The 22,965-nt window shown below is 47.0% G+C and overlaps 1 protein-coding gene across 1 annotated transcript in view; it reads right to left on the reverse strand.

Annotated features, from left to right (window-relative positions):
- Window positions 1–22,965, reverse strand: part of SCN8A (sodium voltage-gated channel alpha subunit 8) — a 178,931-nt gene that overhangs the window by 11,067 nt on the left and 144,899 nt on the right. Inside the window, exons 17-25 of the mRNA XM_029955498.1 lie at window positions 20,555–21,025; window positions 19,938–20,055; window positions 19,247–19,401; window positions 16,797–16,970; window positions 10,265–10,387; window positions 4,234–4,518; window positions 2,441–2,494; window positions 1,842–1,979; window positions 761–865 (exon numbers count right to left, since the gene is read on the reverse strand). Of these exons, the coding sequence (XP_029811358.1) occupies window positions 761–865; window positions 1,842–1,979; window positions 2,441–2,494; window positions 4,234–4,518; window positions 10,265–10,387; window positions 16,797–16,970; window positions 19,247–19,401; window positions 19,938–20,055; window positions 20,555–21,025 (1,623 nt within the window). The remainder of the gene's footprint in view (window positions 1–760; window positions 866–1,841; window positions 1,980–2,440; window positions 2,495–4,233; window positions 4,519–10,264; window positions 10,388–16,796; window positions 16,971–19,246; window positions 19,402–19,937; window positions 20,056–20,554; window positions 21,026–22,965) is intronic.

Below are 22,965 nucleotides of genomic sequence, written 5' to 3' on the forward strand. Positions count from 1 at the left end.
AAATACTCTGGGGGGCTCCCACTCTGAGTCACAGGAGCTCTACTTCATTTTTACAAGTTAGACTGCCAGATGAGCTTTTAAGAGTTGTGCTATTTTTAGATACAAAGTTACTTGAAATGAAAGGTACAGAAGACAGGACTGTGAGCCTGGGGCTTCTGCCCACCCCACTGGGAATATGGCTACAGGAGCAGAGTTCTCTCCTCTGAAGCAAGGGGACAGTCACCAACAGAAGGGCAAAGTGGAGACCCAGTGCCCAGATCTGTTTTACAAACGGCTCAGTTCAAGATGGACATCAGGACACCAGATCCCTAGTTTCACCTCCTTCTGCTCCCACAAATAGCCAGAGTATTATTGTATCTTGTGAAGGCTTCCTTGTTGGGGAGAGAGCCGAGAAGACAGTGGCCACAACTTATCTTGTACTGGTAGGAAAGAGGTCAGCTGTCATGGTCACTGTCCTTGGTTAATTTTTAGTTGTCTCGTAGGACATCTTGCTACCAGTGCCAGAGCCCATGTGGTTATAACACGCTGCTTCTCTGCTGCCGCCCCGGGAAGTCTCACAGGAAAGGTCAAGCACGAGTGTGAAAGCCATCCTGTACCTTTCCCCCTGTTCTGCTGTTTCGCCCAGATCCTTTGGATGGGGCAGCTGGGAGAGCACCAGAGGGCAGAGGCGGTTCACCACTTACCCCTTTGTTGCCTCTGCAATGGCCCTACCAAGGTCTTTTCTGTATAGGGTCTCACTTAGCCCTCAGCCTGCACTCACCAGGGGGCGGGGAATGGGTTTCTGTGGTTTCTTCGAACCCAGCTTTTTCATGGCATTGTAGTACTTCTTCTGTTCTTCGGTCATGAAGATGTCCTGACCTCCAAAGTAAAGGAAGAAAGAAGAGAAGGAACAATTACAACAGGCTCTCACATGCTACGGTTCGGACCTATGGTCCAATCCCATGAACTGACCAGGGCCTTAGCCCCTTACCTTTCCAGAGGTCAGTTCAGCTAGCTGCCCCCTAACGAGAAAGACCTGGGGCAACTATTCTAACTCAAAGAAGCACCAGCCTCTGTCTTTGGCTTGGGATTCCTGACATCTGCCAGTGGCTGGGCACAAAGGAGACTATCCAGACTATCCAGCTGCGGGCCCTCAGGGAAGGGGACACTTGAGAGCCGAGATGCTTGCATCTCACGGGTTTGTTCATATTTTCTGGACCTGCTTTCCTGATAAAATTCTTAAAAAAAAGAAAAGCATTTTAAAATGAAAGGATTTTCAAGTTCTGGTTACTGGCCCGTTTATTTCCAACACTATTAAACCTTCAGAAATCTGAGTGCAAGGAAACAATGTGTGGGATTCCTTGACACAGCCTTGCTTTATAAAACGGATGACAGGAGTCAGTACTTCTGTTTGCTCCAGAAAAATCATTAACCATCAGGAGCAAGTAAGTGAGTGAACTTTCCCAGGATGGTCTCTCAAATCCCAGTTTGCAAGGGGTGCCAAGGGATTACCACGGTAATTGTGAGTCTAGAACATGCTCCACTTCTTGCTAGTTATTCACCTGCTGCTTTCGTTTTCACCCTTGCCACTAGACCCTCTCTGACCCTGCCTCCCTCTGGTGGGACACCAACCCCAGTAAAGGCCTCAATAATTGCTAGTAAATGTGGTAAACCACGGACTGTGAAATCCAGCCCCCAACAGAAAGAGCTGGGTGGGGCAAATGTCTAGCGGGGCAAGGGCCACAGTGAGGAGATCATGTAAAGTTTAGAGCAAGAGAGGCATTTTCTTTGTAGGACAGGGATAGAAGTGTCTGTCATCCGGGTTGACCTCTGGCCACTGGTAATGAGGGGAGGAGACCTATCTTTTTCTTTTGTTGATTGAAGTTATCGATGATGACACCAATGAACAGGTTCAGGGTGAAGAAGGAGCCAAAGATGATGAAGATGACAAAGTAGATGTACATGTAGATGTTGTCCTCATACTTAGGCTGCTCGTCGGGCTGTCAGAGGACAGGAGGAAAAGGCAGAGAGTCAGTTTCCAGTGTGGGATTAGGTGGGTGATTCTGACACGTCAGCGCCCTGGGCTAGAACTGACCGCCTGAGCTGCTGCACGAGCTGGGGAGGGCGCTCCACATCCTCTCCGCCCGTCCCCTCTGCCACACTTCCCTGGGAAGGACTGGTGTGGTGAATGTGCAAAGCTGAAGTGAGACGGGAGGGGAGGGCCATCCGCTGGGAGCCACACTTCTGTCAGCGGGAGGTGGCGCCACGAGGGCCATGTAAAACTCAACCCCTAATTGTGTGGAGCCAGTGTAAGGGAGTGATGACTGAGAGGAGGAGAAGGACCTGTAAGCAATAAAACAAGCAAACACATGCCCAGCCCTCTCTTGCTGGCTGAGCGCCACCATGCTGCTTGCTTTCAGGCCACCTAGGGAGGCTGCGGTTTCGCCAGGTGTATCCTTACCTTTCGGGAATCTACGGCTGCATACATGATGTCCATCCAGCCTTTGAAGGTTGCCTGGCAAACAGAGTTAGTCATTAGACTGTGCCTGTCAGGGGGTTGGTGGGTGTCTAGGCTGGTGGCGGGAGGGGGGGGGGTCTCCACAGGGCAGGTTCAGCGAGGACACAAGATGGAGTTTGGGCACAGCGGCCTCACAGGGACACGGAATTTCCTGTTTGTTAGTAAAGGTCCCGAGGGGGCTTTGTCTAAGGCCCTGAAAAGAACATCAAAGTCTGGCAGAGAAACACTTTGATAATGGAAACAGGATCGATACCTTCACAAAAGGTCTTTACAACAGGCCTGAGAAGGTTGCCTAAAGCTAAGGGCAAACTCACTTTTAGGAACGAGAGGCAGGAACCCACTGTGGGTGCTGAGAACTTAGCCTACCACTGAGGAGTCATTTTTTTACGATGGCGTTAAATAAACAATGGGGGTCTGTCTGCAAACTTCAAAGTTGCACTAAAATAAAATAAAATAAAATAAAAACAAGGCCAGAACTCTCCCCCCACTACTCTACACATTAGCCCATGGCAATGGCAATGGCAATCCTGGCCTTCTCTCTGGCAGCCCTTCCTAACTGCACTCTCTTTCAACTATTGTACCTAGCCTCATTTTGGAAACAAATGCAGTTAAGTGATTCAGTGTTCTCTATGTTTTCTTATTCTATTCGTTTTATTTATTCAACCAGATCAAAGCTTTTTCAGGGCTCGAGTGGTTCTTTAGTTATCAGATGGCCCCTAACAGTGCCAAGCACAGCACCTGGCACGTGGTGGGACTCTAAGTACAACGGGCTGACTCGGTGATGTGCATTGGTCTCCTGGAGCTGCTCCAATTCAGATTCGATTTGTGGGTCTGATTTCTCCCGCTGGGATAAAACAACAAAAGACTCTGGAGTGGGATAAAGCCCCGCTTATTCTATTAACTTTGCCTCCTAATACTAGCTAACAGTAAGTGCCTACTATCGGTAAGGTCAAGTTGAAGGCTCACCCACATTATCCCATTTAATACTCCCAATGGGTATACGATGTAAGCACAGTGGTGAGAGTAACAAAAATACCTAACAGCAAACACCATTCACTAAGCACTGCTACGTGCCAGGCACTGTGCTAAGAAATTGTAATGAATTATCATGAATCCTCTTAGTAGCGGCACACGGTATCATTGTTTACATTTACCAGGAAAAGAAACAGCCCCAGGGGAGTCCAGTACTTTGTCCAAGGTTACATATCCAGTAAACATCAGGGTGCGGCTCAAACCTATATTTGTCTGACTCCAAAGCCTAGGAGCTTTCCCTCTGCACCATACTGTCTTGTCATACATTCCAAAAAGGAGTGGTAAGGGTGGAAGAGAAAACTAGACACGATGGCACGCTACGTAACTAAAATAAGTCCTTTCTTACTGCGATAGTTAATTTGAGATGTTTCTCTCGGGGCTGAGCTCACATGAGTGGCAGCATCCTAGCATTGCCGTATTCTTTTCCTTAGTTAGCTTAGCGTAGCTGTTACGCAGGATTATTCAGCTACATCAAAATTGCCAGGAGTCTGCTCTTGAGTACAGGGAGACCCCTTTTGAGTGAGGCCTTGGGGAAGTCAGAATTCTCAGGAAAGGTGTCTCCCTGGAACTGGTGTGGGAAACGACACTGTTTTCTGTGACCTATTAAGAATAATCCTGATTCTGAATGTCGGACTGAGAAGGAAGCAGATGCGATTTCTGCTAGCTGCCTGAGTTTCACAACGGAAGAAAACAGTGATGCTTACCACTTGAAGAAGCGCCAGATAGCCTGCACCAACGTTGTCAAAGTTGATCTTCACGTTCTTCCACCTGATTTCTGTGTTGTTCCCCTCCATGAGCTTTTCACACTCAGTTTTATTGTTGACATCTTCAATTTCAAATCGGATTTCAGAAGTCTCATTAAAGCAGTAGTGATACTTTCCCGCAAACAGGTTAACTCCCATGATGCTGAAAATCAGCCAGAAGATGAGACACACCAGCAGCACATTCATGATGGAGGGGATGGCGCCCACCAAGGCATTCACCACCACCTGCGTTGGAAGGGGGAGGTCGCTGAGTGTTGGAAGTAAGGGCAAGCATATTCTTTTGATTTCCAGGAGGGGAATGATACTGTGTGGCTTGTTCTGACTACAAAAAAGCATTGTGTTCCCTTTGGAGTTAGGGGAACTGGACAGATCCACAAGTAGGACCCAGAGTTTTCTAAATCCGTAAGATATATTTTGAGGCATTCCAGTCAATTACATATTTATTTCATCTCCCATGAATTCCCCTGCCCGAGTTGATCTAGGTTTTCTCTCCCGGGCCCCAGCCTGGGACTGAAAAAATTATTTCTTAGTCTCGTCTCCCTCCTTGCCAACTCGTAAAATATGCCCCCATCAGAAAATCTGATTTCAAGCTCACCAGTTGCCTTTCAACAGACATTCCCCCTCTGCAAAACAAGGTAGAATTGTTCAAAATCACAGAGAACTACCCTTTGGGGTAAGCAGGGAATCAGTCAATGGTACATACAGTCTCTTTTATGCAAGGCCAGTTACCTTATTTCAGGCAATAGCTGAGCATGCATATTTTGCAGGCTCAAGAGAAAAAAAAAAAGAAAGCTATATTCCCTCTACCAAACAGAATAAAATAAAATCTGAACAGATGTATTTTTCACTCAAGGTTCATTATTCTCCTTCAGTTTTTTTCCCTGACCTCGTAGGCTTCTAAGAGTTGCCCCTGTTTGGCTAACGCTGAACGACGTCTCTCTGCTCAATCCAGGGCTGGACTCGTCTCCTCACAGTGTATTTGAAATAGGAATGACATGTTTTCTGGACAGTTTGGGGTTAGATCACTGCTCTCAAAACCCCCAAACCAGCATATTGTTAAATATCACTGGCTGTAGTTAAGCTCGGGAATGAAAACAGGCAAAGTGGAAAAAAAAAATCTTTTCAGGAATCAAAGTTCCTGGGTTGTTTTTAACTTTGATTTTGATTCACGCTATAGGTGAGAGTGGCTAGACGACGTTTCCACTGTGCAGCAGATCTCACTAGGGGAGCTCACGGGGCTTACAAAAATAGCATTTCAACGGGCGGGGACAGAAAACGAGGCTGGTGCTCATTCTGGCCTGATTCTTACTTGCTGCCGTCTTAAGTGGGACTGCCAAGGCCCAGAAAGGTGACCCTGAAATGGGAGGAACGTGTCTTTTTCTAATAGCCTAGGAAAATTAAAATGGAGTTAAAATAAAAACAGTGGATATAAACACAGCTTTCTAATGTTTTGTTAGAAGGAGGTGAGAAGTGTCACCATGTTCCAGCATCAGCAGGGAAGAGGCAAGGGCACGCTGCCAATAATATGCACAGCCATCGAAAGGGCCAAAGGGCTGTGCTGTAGAAGGAACGCCAGGGGGCAGCTCTGGGTTCTATTTGCCTTGGGTTCGGGTTTTCCTTCTCTTCTGTTCTTGCCTTAGATTGCAATGTCACTCACCGGATCGGGCGGCTGAGAAGAGCTGTTCTGTCCTATATAGAAAAGGCAATGATACTCGGCTACGGAGTCACTCTCCTTTAGATTAAAATATTAGTTTTGCATTTCTCCAATTCACAGATGAAGGCCTTTAGATTGAGAGGTAGTTATTTCTTAATTCTTAGACCAAGAAATCTCTTTTAGATTTAATAGCTCTGTCATTAGTATAAAATGGTGATCCTTCCGCTGTTCGTTACATTGAAGGAGGCAAGCCAGAATATCTGAAATCTGGAAAATCCCCAATGTTATTTTGGAGAATGCTATTCATATTTGTTTATTTATTTATGTTACTGAAGTTGGCAGGTGGTCAGACCTGAGTTTTACCTCCTCATTCTACCGTTGCTCACGCTTTGGTAGAGCCCAGAAAGCAATGAAATGTGCAAACGAATAGGCAAAAGGAGGATGATCTATAAATGGAATAATCATTTCTCGGATGGTAAGGAGTAGATTATCAAAGATTCAGAAGCTCAAGTCTATGTGATGGCATTTTGCAAGAGAGCGTAGGTGAGAGATCATGACCTATTAGACCATCACGAGTATACAGCAGGGAAGTAGCCCCAAAATATTTGAAACCTAGAAATGTGGCATTTTATCTCAATTCAGAATCCACCTCCTCTAGGAACTCTTCTATCTTAACACAGCCAAACCTGTCCTACATGACGTTACCTGTTAGAGTTAAATATGGAGTAATGTTTACAACAGGGAAGTATAATCAGATAATTAACAAAGTGACCTCTTCCCACTTTTACACTCATAGATCTGATTAAAAGAATCAATACATGGAAGTATTTACTGAGCCTTGGTCTCTGATATATAGGATATGAAAATCCTATAGAATCCAATAAAATCCATTGACACGACGTAAATGTACTTTCAATTGCTAATTATAAACAAAGAAAAACTTCTTAGATTGGTTTTATGAATTAAATAGTAGAACAGTTGATTATATTTACTAATAATTCTTCCTGGCGGTAGACGTTAGCAGTAGGAACCGTTGAACTGTGCTCCATATATAATTGTCACTGGGCTGATATTCTCAGCAACCGAAGGGCAAGAAACCATGCTTTCTTGAACTCTCACACTATAGGTAAATGTAAATGGCAATTCAAGTTTCCACAGTCATTTCATAAATTGGCCCTTAATAACTCTCATTATTCTACATTGCCTTTAATTATGATGAAATTCATTGTGTAAAAACTAGGTACAGAAACATTACTCAAAGCGTGGTTCTAGCAATCTATAAAGTCACTTTTTTCCCAATGGAAATGTATACTTTAATGATTGATTCATATCTCACTCAATTGATGAAAAAATTCCTAAGGATACGAATTCTTACGGCATTGTTGTCTCCATGATGCCTAGAACATTACTGTTCCTTAAATACTATAAAATCTGTCAAATAGCTTTTAATATCTGGCAGAGGGAACATGGCTTTAATGGACAACTATGTACTGACAATCAACAAAAAGGCATGCATGTTTCATAGCATCATATACCCTCAAAAATTTAGTAGCACAGCAAAATCTTTAAATGGAAATTACTATGGAGGAGAGAAAAGCAAAGAAGTACATGAAGTATTCCTTTGCCAATAGCACAGCTGCTTCAATTTTCTGGTGTTTGGTTTGAGGAAGGAGAGAGGAAAGACTGTCCCAGGACAGGCTAGGGCCCTATGTTTCTTTCCAAAGGAAGACCTCGGCCTATCACTGGAGCAGCACAGTGACCGTGGAGCCCACCTGCACTGATGGCATTTGGTTTGTGAAGATTTCTTATTTAACATTTTCTAAGGATAATCTCTCAGTGTCGGCATATGTAAGAACCCAAACTGAAGAACGGAAAACATATGGCCCCAGAGAAAAGTAACCTTCGTATAAAATGGATACACCTAGTTCTGTTTATCGCTGGGAAACTTACTATAAGCTCAGGCAGATTCAATCTTTTCTTCTTGCAGTTACTCTTCCGCAGAAGGGCCGGGGAAACTGGAGGGCAGGATGGGCTCCTGAGCCCCTTTCCCCCACCGAACTAGAGGTGGACAGTGCCGCTGGCTGACTGGAGTCAACCAAGCCAACCGACGGTCCTGTATCAGATCTTCCCTTACTGGACACTCACTGTTGGAAACCCTGGCTTTGGTTCTAACTGGTTTTTGCTCGTATTATCCTAATTGAGAAAACCTAGAGGTAGAGGTTTCACTTTAAAATGCGTTTTTCAAAGAAAACTTTCTGCTCTTCTGATCACCTCTGGGTTCCTAAATGACTTGAAAGTTGGCTACGGGAACTTTGTGGGGAATGGAAACTGTGAGTCCAGGAAACGGGCAGTGGGCTAAAGGGAAGAGCTGTGGCCTCCGAAAGGGCTCTGGCAACCAGATTATTTGAATAAATTCCTCCTGGGCACTGGCTCCAGCTGGTCAACGAGGACTACCTCTGCCATGGGCTGGGACTGGCAGCAATGAGCACCCAGATGGAGAAAGTTAGTAGTGAGAGTCAGTTGGGCATTTTTCTCTTGGGCCTTCTTCAGGTCTGGTTTTAGGAGGCCCAGGATCACTGCTGGGGGCTGTGGGGGGGCCCAAGCTATTGAGCTCGGCTGCCAGGGGACAGGTACTGTCTGCAACAGCCTTCTTCTAGTCCTTGGTATCCCAGCCACCGAAACTGATGATCAACACTCTAACAAAACTGATGGGACTTATTTAAAAAACGTAACCGGCCCTTTCTGAAAACAGTGGGAGGGTGAGGACTGTGGGGAGAGCGCTGCAATCCTACGCCCAATGACCTGGACACGTATGTACTTCCTCTCTCCCCCTAAACCTGGCCTGAGCGTAACAGTGGCCTTACTGCACTCATTGTGAAAGCTCTCTTGTCCGTGGGAGAAAGACACTCCCCAGCTCTGCTCTGCTTTTTGAAATTAAAGGGAGTCTGTGTGGCTGGGGAAGTGACCTTCTGCGGATGCTCTCAGGCGGGCTGCAGAAAGCGTCTACTCAGTAAAGCACACTGTGACTGTGCTACCGGAGAAACACACTCTGCTGCGAGAGGCTTGTGTCTGAATAAACACAGGAAGACCCCAAATCGCAGCAAAATTTCCACCTCCCTGGGCGACCGTGGGTGGCTTTGTGGAACGGTGGCCGGGGTCACAGATGAGGAACGCATAAAGGAGCACTGTTCTGGCACCTAGTTCCTCCAATGAGCCTTGCTTCCTGGGGACCACTGGAACCATTTGTCTTACTACATTTTGAGATTCGGTCACTTCAAAACATATCCTCTGGTTTGCTCTCCTGCATGTATTTGACATGTGAATCAAAATGAGTTTTCTTGGTCTCGTTAAGTATAACAGACCTCTCTGATTACCCAGGACAACTATCACCACCAAAAGCCAGTTGCCCACTTGATTTTAGGAAATTGACTGTCTTAATGTGTCTGTGCGTGCGTGCACGTGCACACACACGCATGATCATCCTAAACCAAGAGACACAGGAAGAGGGAGTCTTGTTCCTAAGTTGGCTGGGTGACAGCACCTTGCCCCACTGGGATTCAGGTGGAGTATCACCAAAGCAGGAATAGTAGGAATTTCAGGAGAACTAGTTGAAAAGTCATCTGGTGTCATCTCTGATGGTTCTTTTAACCGTGTCAGGATCGGGGACCATAGAGCGTGGACGAAGGGGTGGGGGGTGAGGAAGAAAGCTTTGCTGTCAGACAGAGGCTGCCAGTCCTTATCGGACTGGGCTGAGAACAACAAGGTGCAATAAGAGGAATCAGAATAGAAAGAAAAGCATTTCTTTTCCCAGGGCTATGCCAAATTCTTCTCCACTCCTAATTCCAGGCCTGCCATCATGCCTTCCAGGCCCCTCTCAGATGCCTTCTCAGTGCCTGCAAGGCCACAGCCCCACCTGGCTGATGCCCCTACATGGCACTCACCCTGCCTGCGGCCTCTGCTTTTCAGTGGGTCTGCGGGTCACAATTCCCCTTCTTTGCACCTGGTGATTCTCCCTATTAAAGTCAACAGCCCAGAAAGCCGCCCCGAGTGCTACAGGTAAGCCAGGCCAAATGAGAATAGCCAGCATTAACATGTTCTGCGATGGCAAGTTGTTGGGGCGGGGCCCGTATTAATGTGATGAGGCAGCTTGATGCGCGCCCCCTCGCACAGGGCAGGTGCGGGGAGAGAGTGGAGGATCAAATCAGCAGCTGCATCACAGTTCATGTCTGAGTGGTCTTCCCACCGTGTGATCAGTTCTAGCATGCGTAAACAGTTTCCATCAGCATGCAGAAGGATCAGCTGCTCTTAGGTTCTTACCCTCATCCCTTCAAATCGTGATAAGGCTCTTAAGGGTCTCAAAGCTCTTAGGGTCCTAAGGGACTTTATGGCACCTAGTTCCGAGTAGCCCAGGGCATTAGCTATAAGGCTGACTAAAGAGACCTACACGGAAACAGAAGAGAAAAACAAAAACAAAAAAGGAAACAAAACAAAACAAAGAAAAAAAAGAAAAGAAAAGAGGTTCCAGAGTGTTAGAATAAAGCCCCTAGCACTGATTACACAGATTGGGCCCCCACCCTGCCGCCCCAGGTAGAGAGAGTGGGTAACACCAGCTGCCTACTTCAACTTGGACTCAAACGACCTGAAAGGAAAGGAGGTTGAGAGGCAGAAGAAAAAACACAGGGGGCAGAGAAACTCGAGAGGAGGCAGTAGAACATACATACGGGTTGGCAAAGGGAAGAGGCCGAAGGGAGAGGGGGAATGAGGACGTTCCATTGGAAGGAGAGGAGCCTGAACAGATGACAAAAACCTTACCCTCGCCCTTTACAGTCTCTGCAGCTCCCAGAAGTTGCCATTAAATTAAGCCAGACAAACTTAATGGTACCTATGGAAAAGAATACAGATAAATACACACTCCACACAAGCTGCCCCCTCTCCTCAGCTCATTCACCACGGATTTCCAACAGGGACAAGCTCTCTTGCGGCTGGTTGGTGAGAAACCATTTGCTGGAGAATGTGACGAGTTACCACATCAACAAAGGAAACATGTCCAGTAAGCGCCACAGCTGGCTTTGCAGTTCCCGAGATGAAAAGAACCAAAGGAAGCAATTTCTAGACAGAGTATTGGCCCCACGAGAACTCACTTAAGCAATTCTTTTCTCTCTCAATTTCACCTACGATAATCCCTCCATCTTTGATCGACAACTGTGACTCCTTGATGGCTTTGAGAACTTGGAGGGTAGGGTGGTGGTCTGAAAATGGAACCTATGCTTTTCCTTAGAATTCCCATTCCTTCTCTCCAGAACAGCTCAAGATGAACTGGCCTCGGACCTGTCCTTTCCAGGACAATATTCTGCTCTCATCATTAGAAAAATGGCTGGTAGGATTCTTGGAAGAATTTAGAAGTTTTATTTATAGGTGAAGAAGTTAAGACCCAATCACAAGAAAGTGCCCAGTGTCACATGGGCAGTCCTGGAACTAGGAATAGGGACCCACTCTCCTGCTTCCTAGGCCAGAGCTCCTTCCTCCACAGAGAGTTCATCCTTTCCCCTTGCAGATAAAATGAAGTTATCACAAGAAAGGGCTGCCAGTATCGGGACAGTCTGCAGTTGACTAAATTGCCAGGCTGGGGAGAAGTGTGCAGGTCTCCAGGCCTGCAGTCATGATGGTCAAATGCCCTCCTGCTTTTCCGGAGACAAATTCACTGTGATCTACCAGAGAGCTCAGAGCTGTTACCATATGGTCCCGGAACACTGGATGCCAAGCATACCTTAGGCTGCCTAGGTCTGAACTGGGAAGCCTCACCCAACTTCCAACCCAAGGAAAGTACCTTTAACTGATCAAATCCTAAAATGTCTGGCCTCTGGGTTCCTTGGAGCAGTCTTTCCCTTGTTCTGCACCACAGATTCTGGGATAGGTTCAGATGTTCCCATCAACCATTCTTAAGTTCCCTCTCCTGGCCAGGGGTGGTTACAGACCTGCTCAGCCTAAACTGATATGTGAAAGCAGATTTAGAGGAGAAAAATGGAAACAAACTACAACTGAGTGTCAGTTGTTGATTTTTCTCTCTAGCTGAGGTCTTTAATTCTGGATCTTTGAACTATACAAAACCTTTTTAAAATAATTTTTTCTTTTTATAATTAAGTGGCAGGACTGGCAGGAGACAGAAGTAGGATGTCAATGACCCTGGGAAGAAGGAAAGGGATGAGCTCTAAATTTCAATTTTTACAAAGGGGAGTGACCCTTTATCTCTGCATGGACTCATAATCCATCAGTGTAGGTCTCCTCCCTGGAGTCCTGGGCAGTATCCAAAGCACACTGGACTTAAAGCTTGCCCTATTTCCTCACATTCTTTGAAGGGTACATGGTTAAGAGTTCAATTTCTGTCTAAAACAAGCACCTCAAAAGTTTCATCTAGAACACAGTAGCACCAATCAATCATTTCCCCCTATTCATCATTATCACTAAGAATCTACATGGAGGTATCTTTTGCCTATTATTGACAGGTGCAGCCAACTCTTAACCCCAAATAATCTGAAAATGCCAGATTCTTAGTAAGACCTTAATAGGTACATCGGAAGGCAAGCTATCCCATCCCAGCCAAGTGTCTTGAGCTCAAAATACCCGAGTCGACCTCATCCTGAGAAACTATGCCATGTAAAGACTGCAAAGCACTAAGGTTTGAGGGGTGATGGACCCCACACACGGCAGGAAGACCCCAGCTCTTCAGTGGGTGTGGTTAATCTGATCACACAGGGGACTGAGGTGGGGAGAAGGATGGAGGTACAGATGCTGGTCTGGAGGCTGGCTCCAACTGGTGCTGAGATGATGGGCTGCTCAACTGATGAATCTAGCTAAGATCTCCCGAGGCAGGGTCAGCAAGGGTCCTATCTGGACTGCTCCTTAGCGGTTCAGGGTGCTCTGACAATTTTCTGAGTCCCCATATTAAACTCTCCCTGGATGTAATCAGATCACTGCTGAAATTATATTTTGAGGAAAGAATCAAACCTGGAAAAAAGAAAGGAGTTGAGGGGAAGTCAAAATGCAGGGTATATAGGGCTGCAGGAATGGGAACAAAAGGGAGACACTGGGTGACTTTTTCCAAATGATGTGAACGTTTTCAAATGGAGAATGTTTGTAATAGTCCGAATGCAGGATGAGTGGTCTCTGAAAGTTCCCATCTCTGGAACCGATATGCTGGCTAACCTCCGGATAGGATGGGGCAAATTTCCCTAGGGGAAAGAGGACGACATTCTTCTGCAGGACAAGATCTCCAATGCAGCCCAGGACCTGAGCAAAATAAAATGCTGTTTCTGTTTGGGAATTCATATGGCTTATAACCAAAGAGAATCGACCTTGGAAGTTGTCTGGATTATCTGGGATTCTAAAAAGTGCTCTTAGCAGCTATATTTAAGGAGCAACATGAAGGAATTAGACTCCATTAGGGACAGAGACATAGTGCTGAGTAACAGATTAGAAAGAACATCTAGTCTGGGGGACGACATGGGAGGAAGAGAGTCTCTCAGAGATGATGCTAAAGTAGGACCTAAAATTTACGCCTGCTGGATGTTCTAGAATGCCACAGGCCCTGGACAGTAAAAACTCTGACAGTTCCAGCTGGGCAGGCATCCTCTGAGCCTTATTCTGCATTCCCAAGTCACACTCAGTACGCCTGGCTTCCTACCATGGTTATTTGTGTTTTCAGGCCTTCAGAGAAGTGTCCACGTTTTCTGCTTTCTGGCAGAAGGCACTTGGCAGGAGGCTTTGCGTGTTGTGCATGCTCAATAAACATTTGGTACTAAATTGTTGGAAGCCACCCTGAACTCACCAGTTGAGTGAAAATTCCTGGTGAGGGTACAGCAAGTTTGCACGGTCTCTTGCCACTAGGCAGTGATCAATATCTACCCTCTTGTAACTATCATTTCTGCTTGGGCACCAAACCTCGGAGTGCTTTGCTAATTAGTGTCAGGAGCAGCCTGTCCCCCTGCCCTGTCCCTGAGGTGTGATTGCACCTGATCAGGGAAAAAATGAGTAAACTAGATACATCCTAATGTGACTAAGGCAAGCAACAGATAATTTTCCTCCTAGCTGAGCAATTAACTGATAACTCACTACTTTCTAGGCCTGGACATTGTTGCAAAAATCACTACTGCAATAAATGTCAAAAATGTGTCATTTGTCTTTGGGACTATGAGAGCAGACATTATGTCTCCTGGGGATCCTGTTTTTCTGGGAACTTTCTCTGAGAGCTATAAACAGCCTAATGACCCTACTCATAAAAAACTGACAACGCTGTTTGCTTCATGGTTAAAGGTCGCTTTCTTAGGGCTATACCTGAGGTTTTGTATATCTTGGTCTTATGCATCGTATGGAAAAAATGTATGCTTAAAAAATACCTGCCCTTCCCATATGATAGCATGAGTGCCTGTAGCTAAGTTTTTTATGACAATCATTACTACTAGAATTGTAACTTCTGCAGAATCCATGTTCTGAAAAATCGTAAAAATTATCTGTGAGAAATCATCTACTAAACACACGCTGCCCTTTCTGCTCCTTGTACCTTTCACTATAAATAAAGCTAGAGAATCAGACAGAGCAGAGCTGCCTGCCTGGTGATCAGAAAGAAACTTGAGGCTTTCTCACTCCCTTTCACTGACACCGTCCATCCTTCAGGGAACCCTGGACCTGCTGGAGCTGGACTCCGGCATTAAATGCACCGTCCTGTCCAAGAGAAGTCAGTGGGTGGGAGGGTCCTGGGAGAACCTTGTTCCCAGAATACTGGCTTCCCACAAGCTAGAATCAGGCCAGAGTGGTCCTGCAAGCTGGCGTGAGTGCCTAAGGGGCTGGGGCCATGCCTGCCTGCCCCTCATGACCCACTCCAGCTTCTGGGACAACTCTACATAGTGAATGGCATTTGGTTTACATTTGTTTACTAATAATTGGGACAGGGATGTTCTCAGGAGCTGCCATCAGGTCTCCAGGCAATGTAAGAATCCAGCAACTCCCTAAAGTTGGGTAGTTCCTGGACTACTGTCAATTGGCTACATGTCTGTCCGTTTCTCTGCCACCCAGTATAAAAAATGATAAAAATGCTTACTAAATAAATGGTGATATGCAGGACTGTCAATGTTTTTATCAGCTTATTTGAGTTCCAGAGGAATGCGGGACCCCTGATCAATGTCCTTGACTTCTGGGGTTGCTCACCCCGGAGAGAAGAGAAACAGTAGTTCAGGTGGGCGTGGGGGCAGGACGTAAAGGTCATGGTGGGGAAGACTTGTTCTAAATCACAGCTTCCTGAGGGCTACTGGAAGTGTGGGAGTGGATTTTCAGAGTTCTTGGAAGGCCCAGAAGATGAGAAGGGCTTCTAGAACTCCCACAGGTGTCCCACCCGACTCCAAGTGGTCCTGTTCTGTGGAAAGAGAGCTGGCCCAGTGCCACTTTAGTTCTCTGGGCCATATCCCAAGCCTCTTCCTTAATCCTTAGAACTCCAGCTTCGCATCTGTGGGAGGTAGAGCCCTTCCATCAGAAGGTACCAGTAATAGTTGCTGAAGGGGTCTCATATGGGCACCCTCTTGGGCAGTACCTGCTTGGCTGACTTTAAAGGCAGAGGGTGACTTCCTCACCTCATTTGGGCATCTTCCCAAAGGCTTTATTTCTGAAAAGGGAATGCAAATGGGAGCAGAGCGACAGGTACTGGAAGGAGTCCTTAACCACGGGAGCTGCAGACACTGCGCTGGAACAGGAACGTGTTTATAGAGCAGAGATCCCTGGTGCCGAGTGCTGGGCTCCTGCTTTCTGAGAGAGACTTCCACGCTGCTCTATTCTGGATCCCAGAGGCACTCTATAGGTAGCTTACTATACAGCTGAGAAAACTTGTATTCTCAATGTGCTAAGCCGGCCTCCAAACACTCCACTTTCTGGGCACTTTGCCCTCAGCAGGAAGTGAATTCTCCATAGGCCCTGGTCCTGACATTCCCATTCACCCGTTCTTTCAAATGCTGATTTGGCTAGAAGAAAAGAGCTTTCATGATTACATAGAATAAGAAGCATTCATCACAGTTAGAAGAGCCAACAAGGAACAAGGGGGGAGGTGGGGGGGGCAGGGGGGCGGGGTGGGGGGGACAGATGAGAGATGAGAAACAGTTAGAGATGATGCAGCTTCCTTCCACCCTGAAAAATAACATGGGATGTAATGGCCACCAAGCCTTGCGGATAATGGGAGGCCACCAAGCCTTGGAGATGGTCTTGGAACCTAGAGGAAAAAAGGATTCTCTTAAGTTTGAGCACCACTGTGGAAATGGCAACATGAGGGAAGAGGGTGGGGTATCTTGGTGCGAACGCTGCCTCTTCTGACAGACTGCCTTGTTCCGAGGAGTCTGGTACGAAGCCTTGGGTTGATGGGAGTGTCCATAGGATCAGTCAGCGGGAAAGCCTGCCAAGATCCGCCCACCTGCCCCACCAACCCATACTCCAGGAGAGCCCACCTCATCCTCACCCCTCTCCTGGCACCAGAAAGAGGACGTCCTGCTGGTGTGGGGCAAGCACCTTCCTGTTCCCAGCCTACTAGCAAGGGGCCAGTGATTCCACCTCCCATTCCTAATCGCTGACTCTTGGAAGCCAAACCACCCGAGCAAAGAGCTAGGTGGTTAGTCCCTGGAGCAAACATAGGGGCTTCAGAGCTCCCTCTCCCAAAGTTAAGAGTGCCCTGAAAGGAACTTTCACCAAAACCTACATCTACATCCTGTCTGACATCCTACATCCCATCCCCAGGCAACTCTGGCCTGAGAGGAAGGAAGATCCCTGTTCTTGTTTCCCTGCTAGAAGGGGTGGAAGGAGAAAGCAGGACACGTACAGCCACGATGAGGAAGTCCAGCCAGCACCAGGCATTGGTGAAGAACTTGACGAAGCCGTAGGCTGTCCACTTGAGCAACATCTCCAGGATGAAGATGTAGGTGAAGACTTTGTCGGCGTATTCCAGGATGGTACGGATGGTCTTTCTCTGCTCAATGTAGATGTCCTCGAAGGCCTGAAAGAGAAGCAGCAGCTGTCTGACGTGCCTGAAGGCAGGCACGCGATGCTGGAAGCCCCCACCGCCTCAGCAGCTCTGCTGGCCGAGGCTGGCCTGTCATCGGCTTCCTGTCTCTTTTACCCCACTACTTGGCTATACGAGGCTTCTTCTTTTTAAATTGATTTTATCGTTTACTCATTCTTGAGAGATGAAGAGACAGAGGGTGAGTGGGGGAGGGGCAGACAGAGACAGGGAGACACAGAATCTGAAGCAGGCTCCAGGCTCTGAACTGTCAGCACAGAGCCCAAGGCGGGGCTCGAACCACAAACTGTGAGATCATGACCTGAGCTGAAGCCGGGCGCTTAACTGACTGAGCCCCCCCCCCCCCCCCCCCCCCCCCCCCCCCCCCGGGAGCCCCAGCAGGGGTATCTTAAAAGAAACTCCACACCCTCTACTGCCACCTTCTGTCTCCCAGTAGTCCAAGCAACCACTAAGCTACTGTCTCTCTTCCGATCTGCCCATTCGGGACACTTGACACAATATGTGGCTCTCGATGACAGGCTTCTTCCACCGTGTGTAGCAGTCTCCAAGTTGGTCCACGCTGCGGCATGCGTCTCTACTGCAATTCTCGTCAGGGATGGAGAATACCCCAAGGTGTGGCTCTACTGTACTTTGTCTACCCTCTTCACTGATGGACAGTGTTTCCTTGGGCAGCATATGAGGGTTCCAGGTTCTCCGTGTCCTTGCCAATGGTATGGTCATATGACAAAATCTTTTCTCTTCTCAGCCCGATGCCACAGGTACAGGTGGACGGTCCTGGGGCTGGGAGACGCTCAGGCAAATAAAATCTTAGTATGGCTCTCTCCCTCTGGAGTTCCTGAACGGGGGAATTCCCTACCACAAAGGTATGAGTATTCCCATGAGTGGGGTGGTGGGCTGTGGAGGGAGAGGGGAAAGAGGGAGTCCTGAAGCATGAGAGAAAGCTACAAGTGGCACAAAAGTCCCGTGTCATGCAATGGGAGGTCCTGCTCCGGATGGTTCTGGAAGGAAGGACAGAACTGGGCTGCCTATGGATACATTTCTAACATGGAGGCACATGGACATAAGGGATTCCAGTTTCTTTACTGCGCAGTGGGGGCAGAGGTCAGGGGTCCACAGTCCTCCTCAGGGTCTGGGTACAGATGAACCCCCTCTGCTCAGTGAAAACCTCAAAGGATTCCCCTCTCTGTGCAGAGATCTGTTCTGTCACCCAATACATGTGAGATGCCCAAGACTGAGCTTCCTGTCACTGGAGGCTCTATCCCCTCCCTCTGAAGTCCCACTTTAACCCCATTCTCATCTCTTCTCAGACATTTTAGCTGGGGCTTCACTTTGCTATTCTTTTTTTACTGCTTATTTATTTTGAGACAGAGAGAGAAAGAGAGGGAGGAATGTGGGGAGGAGGGACAGAAAGAGAGGGAGAGAGAATCCCAAGCAGACTCCACATTGGCAGCATGGAGTCCATTTTGGGGCTTGAACTCATGAACCGTGAGATCATGACCTGAGCTGAAGTCAGATGCTTAACCGGCTGAGCCACCCAGGCGCCTTGTGCCTGCCTTCTTTAAAAGCACTTCAAAGTTCTGTATTCTTCAGCTTTCCCTTAACTCAAAGAAAGAAAATGTGTAGCATCTCTAAGTCCTTCCTGTCTACGCAACTGGGAAACAGCTCTCACACCTGACCCTGTCTAGGTCTCTGGTTATCATCCAGTGAAAAGGAGACCAAATGCCAAGCTCATTCGTTCCAGCAGGGGAGGGGCCTGTGTGCCTCACTGACGAATGCCAGGTGCTCACACGTATGGGAATATAAAGGACCTTTATACCAGAGACCTGGCTCCTTTAGGGATTTGCTAATGCCAGGGTGCTCCAGGCCCAGCTGGGTGTGGGGCAAGATGGGCGACTGAAGAGTAAAGAACACGATAGGTGAGGTATTAGATGAAAAGGGGAAGTGCCTTTTAGGAAGGTGCTCAGAACGGGGCAGACGAAGACACTGGTAAGTTGGGCCCTCATCCTGCTAGACAGGGAATCTGAGAGGTGAGAGGGGTCTGCCCAGTGTAAAGAACAGTAAGATGTGGACACGTGAACTCTAATCCAATGGCTCAAACACCAGCCCAAAGCACTCTGGCAGATCCTTATCCTTGGGGCCACAGCCATCGGCGCTCTTAGAAGAACCGGGCTTGGGCCCCCTCTGCTCTTGCCTGCCAGTCCCTCTGAAGCCTTCCCCAGCCCATCCCTCTATGCCTTCTCCTTTGGACTCACCAGGGCGCCACTGCTGAGCAGAATCATGAAGATGATGAAGGTCTCAAACCAGTTGTGCTCCACGATGAGGAAGCAGGTTTTCCGCAGGACCCACCAAGACTTGCCCAGCCCCTCTTCGATGTTGACCTGGCAGCATTTGAATCGCTGGACGCAACCTGGCACCAGCGGGAGAGGCGGGTCAGACCGTGGGAGCGAGCCCCGCCCAGACCTGCCCTCTGCTGGGTCTCCCAGGCCCCACCGGGCGCGGCCCCACCACACAGCCAGGAGTAGCGGGGCTGAACCAGAATGCCTGGTTCAGACATGGAGGGTGGAGGGCTGGGGCTATGCTGCAAGGCTAGCAGGGCAGGGCCCTCTGGAGTTGGGAAGATGTCCTATAAAGAAGCAGTGAGAGGGAGGAGAAAAGGGGAGTCAGGAGGCAGCCACAGCCATGACCGAACATGCCTTTCTAATGGAAGTGTTTGGGCTGATGCCAGGAAAAAATGGACAAAGAAATGTTTGAGAACAGAAACTTGTTATAGGTCAGAATCAAATGAGGGAAATAATATCAACTTCCATCAGGATAATGAAGTGGGGAACAAAGTTCTTGAAAATGGACACAGAGCCCCCACCCTGATGCAACCACTGACCCTGGCGGAAATCTGTGGACCACACTAAGTGCCACATGCCCACTGTCGTCCCTGCCCCCTTTCACCTTCTGTGAAGCAGGCATCTGGATCTAAGTATTCCTCGGGCTGTTCCACAGGGACTTCTTCTACTTCAGGTTTGATATCGATGGTGCTTCCTTCAGAGGAGCTGGTATCATCCAGTTTCTAGATTCACAAAGAAAAGAGAGCTGGACCACCACTGTTGGCAGTGATATTTCCCCTCTACACTGACCGAACCTCCGGTAATTCTTTGCAATTTTATCGCAAACTCCTCAACATCCAGCTCACTTAAAACTTCTGCCAGGATCGGGGATAACATTAAAGCCACTCACAGATGACAGTGATCTGCCCTCAACAAAATGTGGCTATTGGTTGGTCTCAGTGCTGCAGCTCAGAGAGATTAATGGCAGGGACGTACTCCAGGGTTTGCTCCGGCCACTGACCAAGACGATCCAGCAGCAATGGAGACACATCTAGGAGCATCTCAGGGACCTAGGTCACCAAGGGAAGGACTAGAATGACAATTCTATTAGGGTTGGTTCTCAGACCTACTTGGCTATTCCACAATCTCTCTACCCAGCCCACAGCTGAACCAGTCCCGGGAGCTGACAGAACCCTGTTTGTTCTCACAGAGTCAAGGTTGGGTTCTAGGCTGGGACCTTACATCTTTGCTGCCTTCAGGATCCGACTCGCTGCTCACATCCTCTGTGTTGAGGTTCTCAAAATCAGACTCGCCTACGGCAATGGGCACCCGCACGGTCAAGTTGGGATTGTTGATGAAGGACATGTGGTCCTCATCAATGATATACTTCTCCACACTGCTGCCGATGCCACTGGTGGTGCCATTGCCGTTCTTCTGGAAGTCGCCGTTCCGGTGGATGTCTGCGCCGGTGTGGTTGGCGATGCAGTTGGCCTTCTTTTCATACAGCTCGTCCAGGGGCTTCACTTCGTCGGCCTCACGCTGCTTGAAGTGGGCCTGCATGAAGGCGTGCACTTTGAGTTTGGCCCAAGCCACTCCCTTCTTGATCCGGATCACTGAGATCTGTAGGTTGTTCATTTCTCCATCATCGTCTGTGGCTGCCAGGTTGTCTGCGCTGAAGGAGCTCAGGAGCAAGGCCAGAAACAGGTTCAGCACCTACACCCATGGCATTAGGGAAAATGACAGTGAATGTAGATGGCATTAGGGAAAGTTACCTACTAGACGAGGATCACAGACTAATGTGACAGGCACAAGAGTTTCTGTTGTGTTCGATTTGCCCCACTTACTGTTTTAAATGTTCATTTAATTAACACAGTATGATATTAGTTGCAGGTGTACTATTCAACAATTCTACACATTACTCAGTGCTCATCACAACTAGCGTACTCTTAATCCTCTTTGTTGATTTCACCCATCTGTCCCCCACCCCCACCCCCAACCACTGGTTCTCTATATTTAAGAGTCTATTGTGGTATTTTGTCTCTTTTTTCTTTGTTCATCTGTTTTGTTTCTTAAATTACAAATATTAATATTGTGGTATTTTGTCTCTTTTTTCTTTGCTCATCTGTTTTTTTTCTTAAATTACACATATGAGTTAAATTAAATGGTATTTATCTTTCTCTGACTGACAGTTGTTTCACTTAGCAAAATCCTTTCTAGCTCCATCCATGTTGTTGCAAATGGCAAGATTTCATTCTTTTTTATGGCTGAGTAATATTCCATTGTATGTATATACCATTCCTCTATGGATGGATACTTGGGTTATTTCCATATCTTAGTTATTGGGAATAATGATGCAATAAACAGAGGGGTGCATGTATCTTTTGTAATTAGTGTTACTGTTTTCTTTGAGTAAATACCCAGCAGTGGAATTACTGGATCATATGGTGGATCTATTTTTAATTTTTTGAGGACCTCCATACTTTTTTCCACCAAGTGGGCAATTTGTTTGGTTTTGGTTGCCCACTTGGTTAGCACCTCTTCTCTTGGTCCTTTTATAATTTTACATACATACATAGGTATGTGCCCCCAAATATATGACTTTTCTTATAATCAGAAAGAGCAAAAGCTGTATCCATTTTGGAAGAAAATGCCCCCGAAACAAAAGAAAAAAATGGACATGGCTTATTGGGAGGATCACAGAGGTCACGTGTATTCACATACAGAGAACCCACATTAGAAAAACATCTGGGTTTGGAGACCATGCTTTCCTACAACAAGTCAAGAAAGTATAACTGAAATATACTTCATGTCATCTTAAGAATTAATTTCCTGTGTTTTTGTAACATTTATCAAAATGAAATACTTTTAACAAGACAGTGATGGTGACTTTTGCATTCTGTTGGATATCTAAGTGTCCAGCCCTCAGATGCAAGCTTTTACTTCTGTTTGAAAATCCTATTTTACCACACTGGACATTAAGATTAATTGATTTATTTTTATTAAGACTTACTTTAAATATTGGGAGAGGTGTTCATTTTTTGATTTAGACTTGGCCCTGACTTTGTCACACTTCTGAAGAAGAGTAAGGCATATATTTTAGGTGGAGAGAGTAATATGTACAGAGTGGGAGAGATGGAAACAACAAATGAATTCTATGTATGCCAATTATTTGGCCATTTGGAATCGTAGAATTACAAAGGAATATGGTTAGTAAAATGGGGGTGACTTAGAGGGGGCTTTGAAGGCCGGGCTGAGGGATGTGAATTTCATTTAACTGGATCCACTATTGGTCTTTGAGTAAAGGGATAACAAATGATAGAATTCTGAGAAAACCATTCCTACCAACTACCTACAGAATGGGGAGGGGGGTGGGCCAGGGTTACAGCTGTCACTTTTATGAGTTAATAAGGGTCTGGATTAGGCTATTGTAAGCTCGAACCTTAGCATGCATGAAAATCTCCTGTGGTGGGATGCGTGGAAGAGTACACATTTCCTTGGCCTCACCTGAAAGATACTTATTTGGGAGATGTGGGGTAGGCCCCAGAGCTCAAGTCTGTTTTAATGAGTGAAACTGGTGGCTGAGATCTTCAGACCATGCGCTTAGAAATACTGAATGGGTTACAGGAATGGAAAGGATGGGTCAGATCTTAGAA

The sequence above is a fragment of the Suricata suricatta genome, chromosome 10 (assembly GCF_006229205.1).
Source record: "Suricata suricatta isolate VVHF042 chromosome 10, meerkat_22Aug2017_6uvM2_HiC, whole genome shotgun sequence".
NCBI lineage: Eukaryota > Metazoa > Chordata > Mammalia > Carnivora > Herpestidae > Suricata > Suricata suricatta.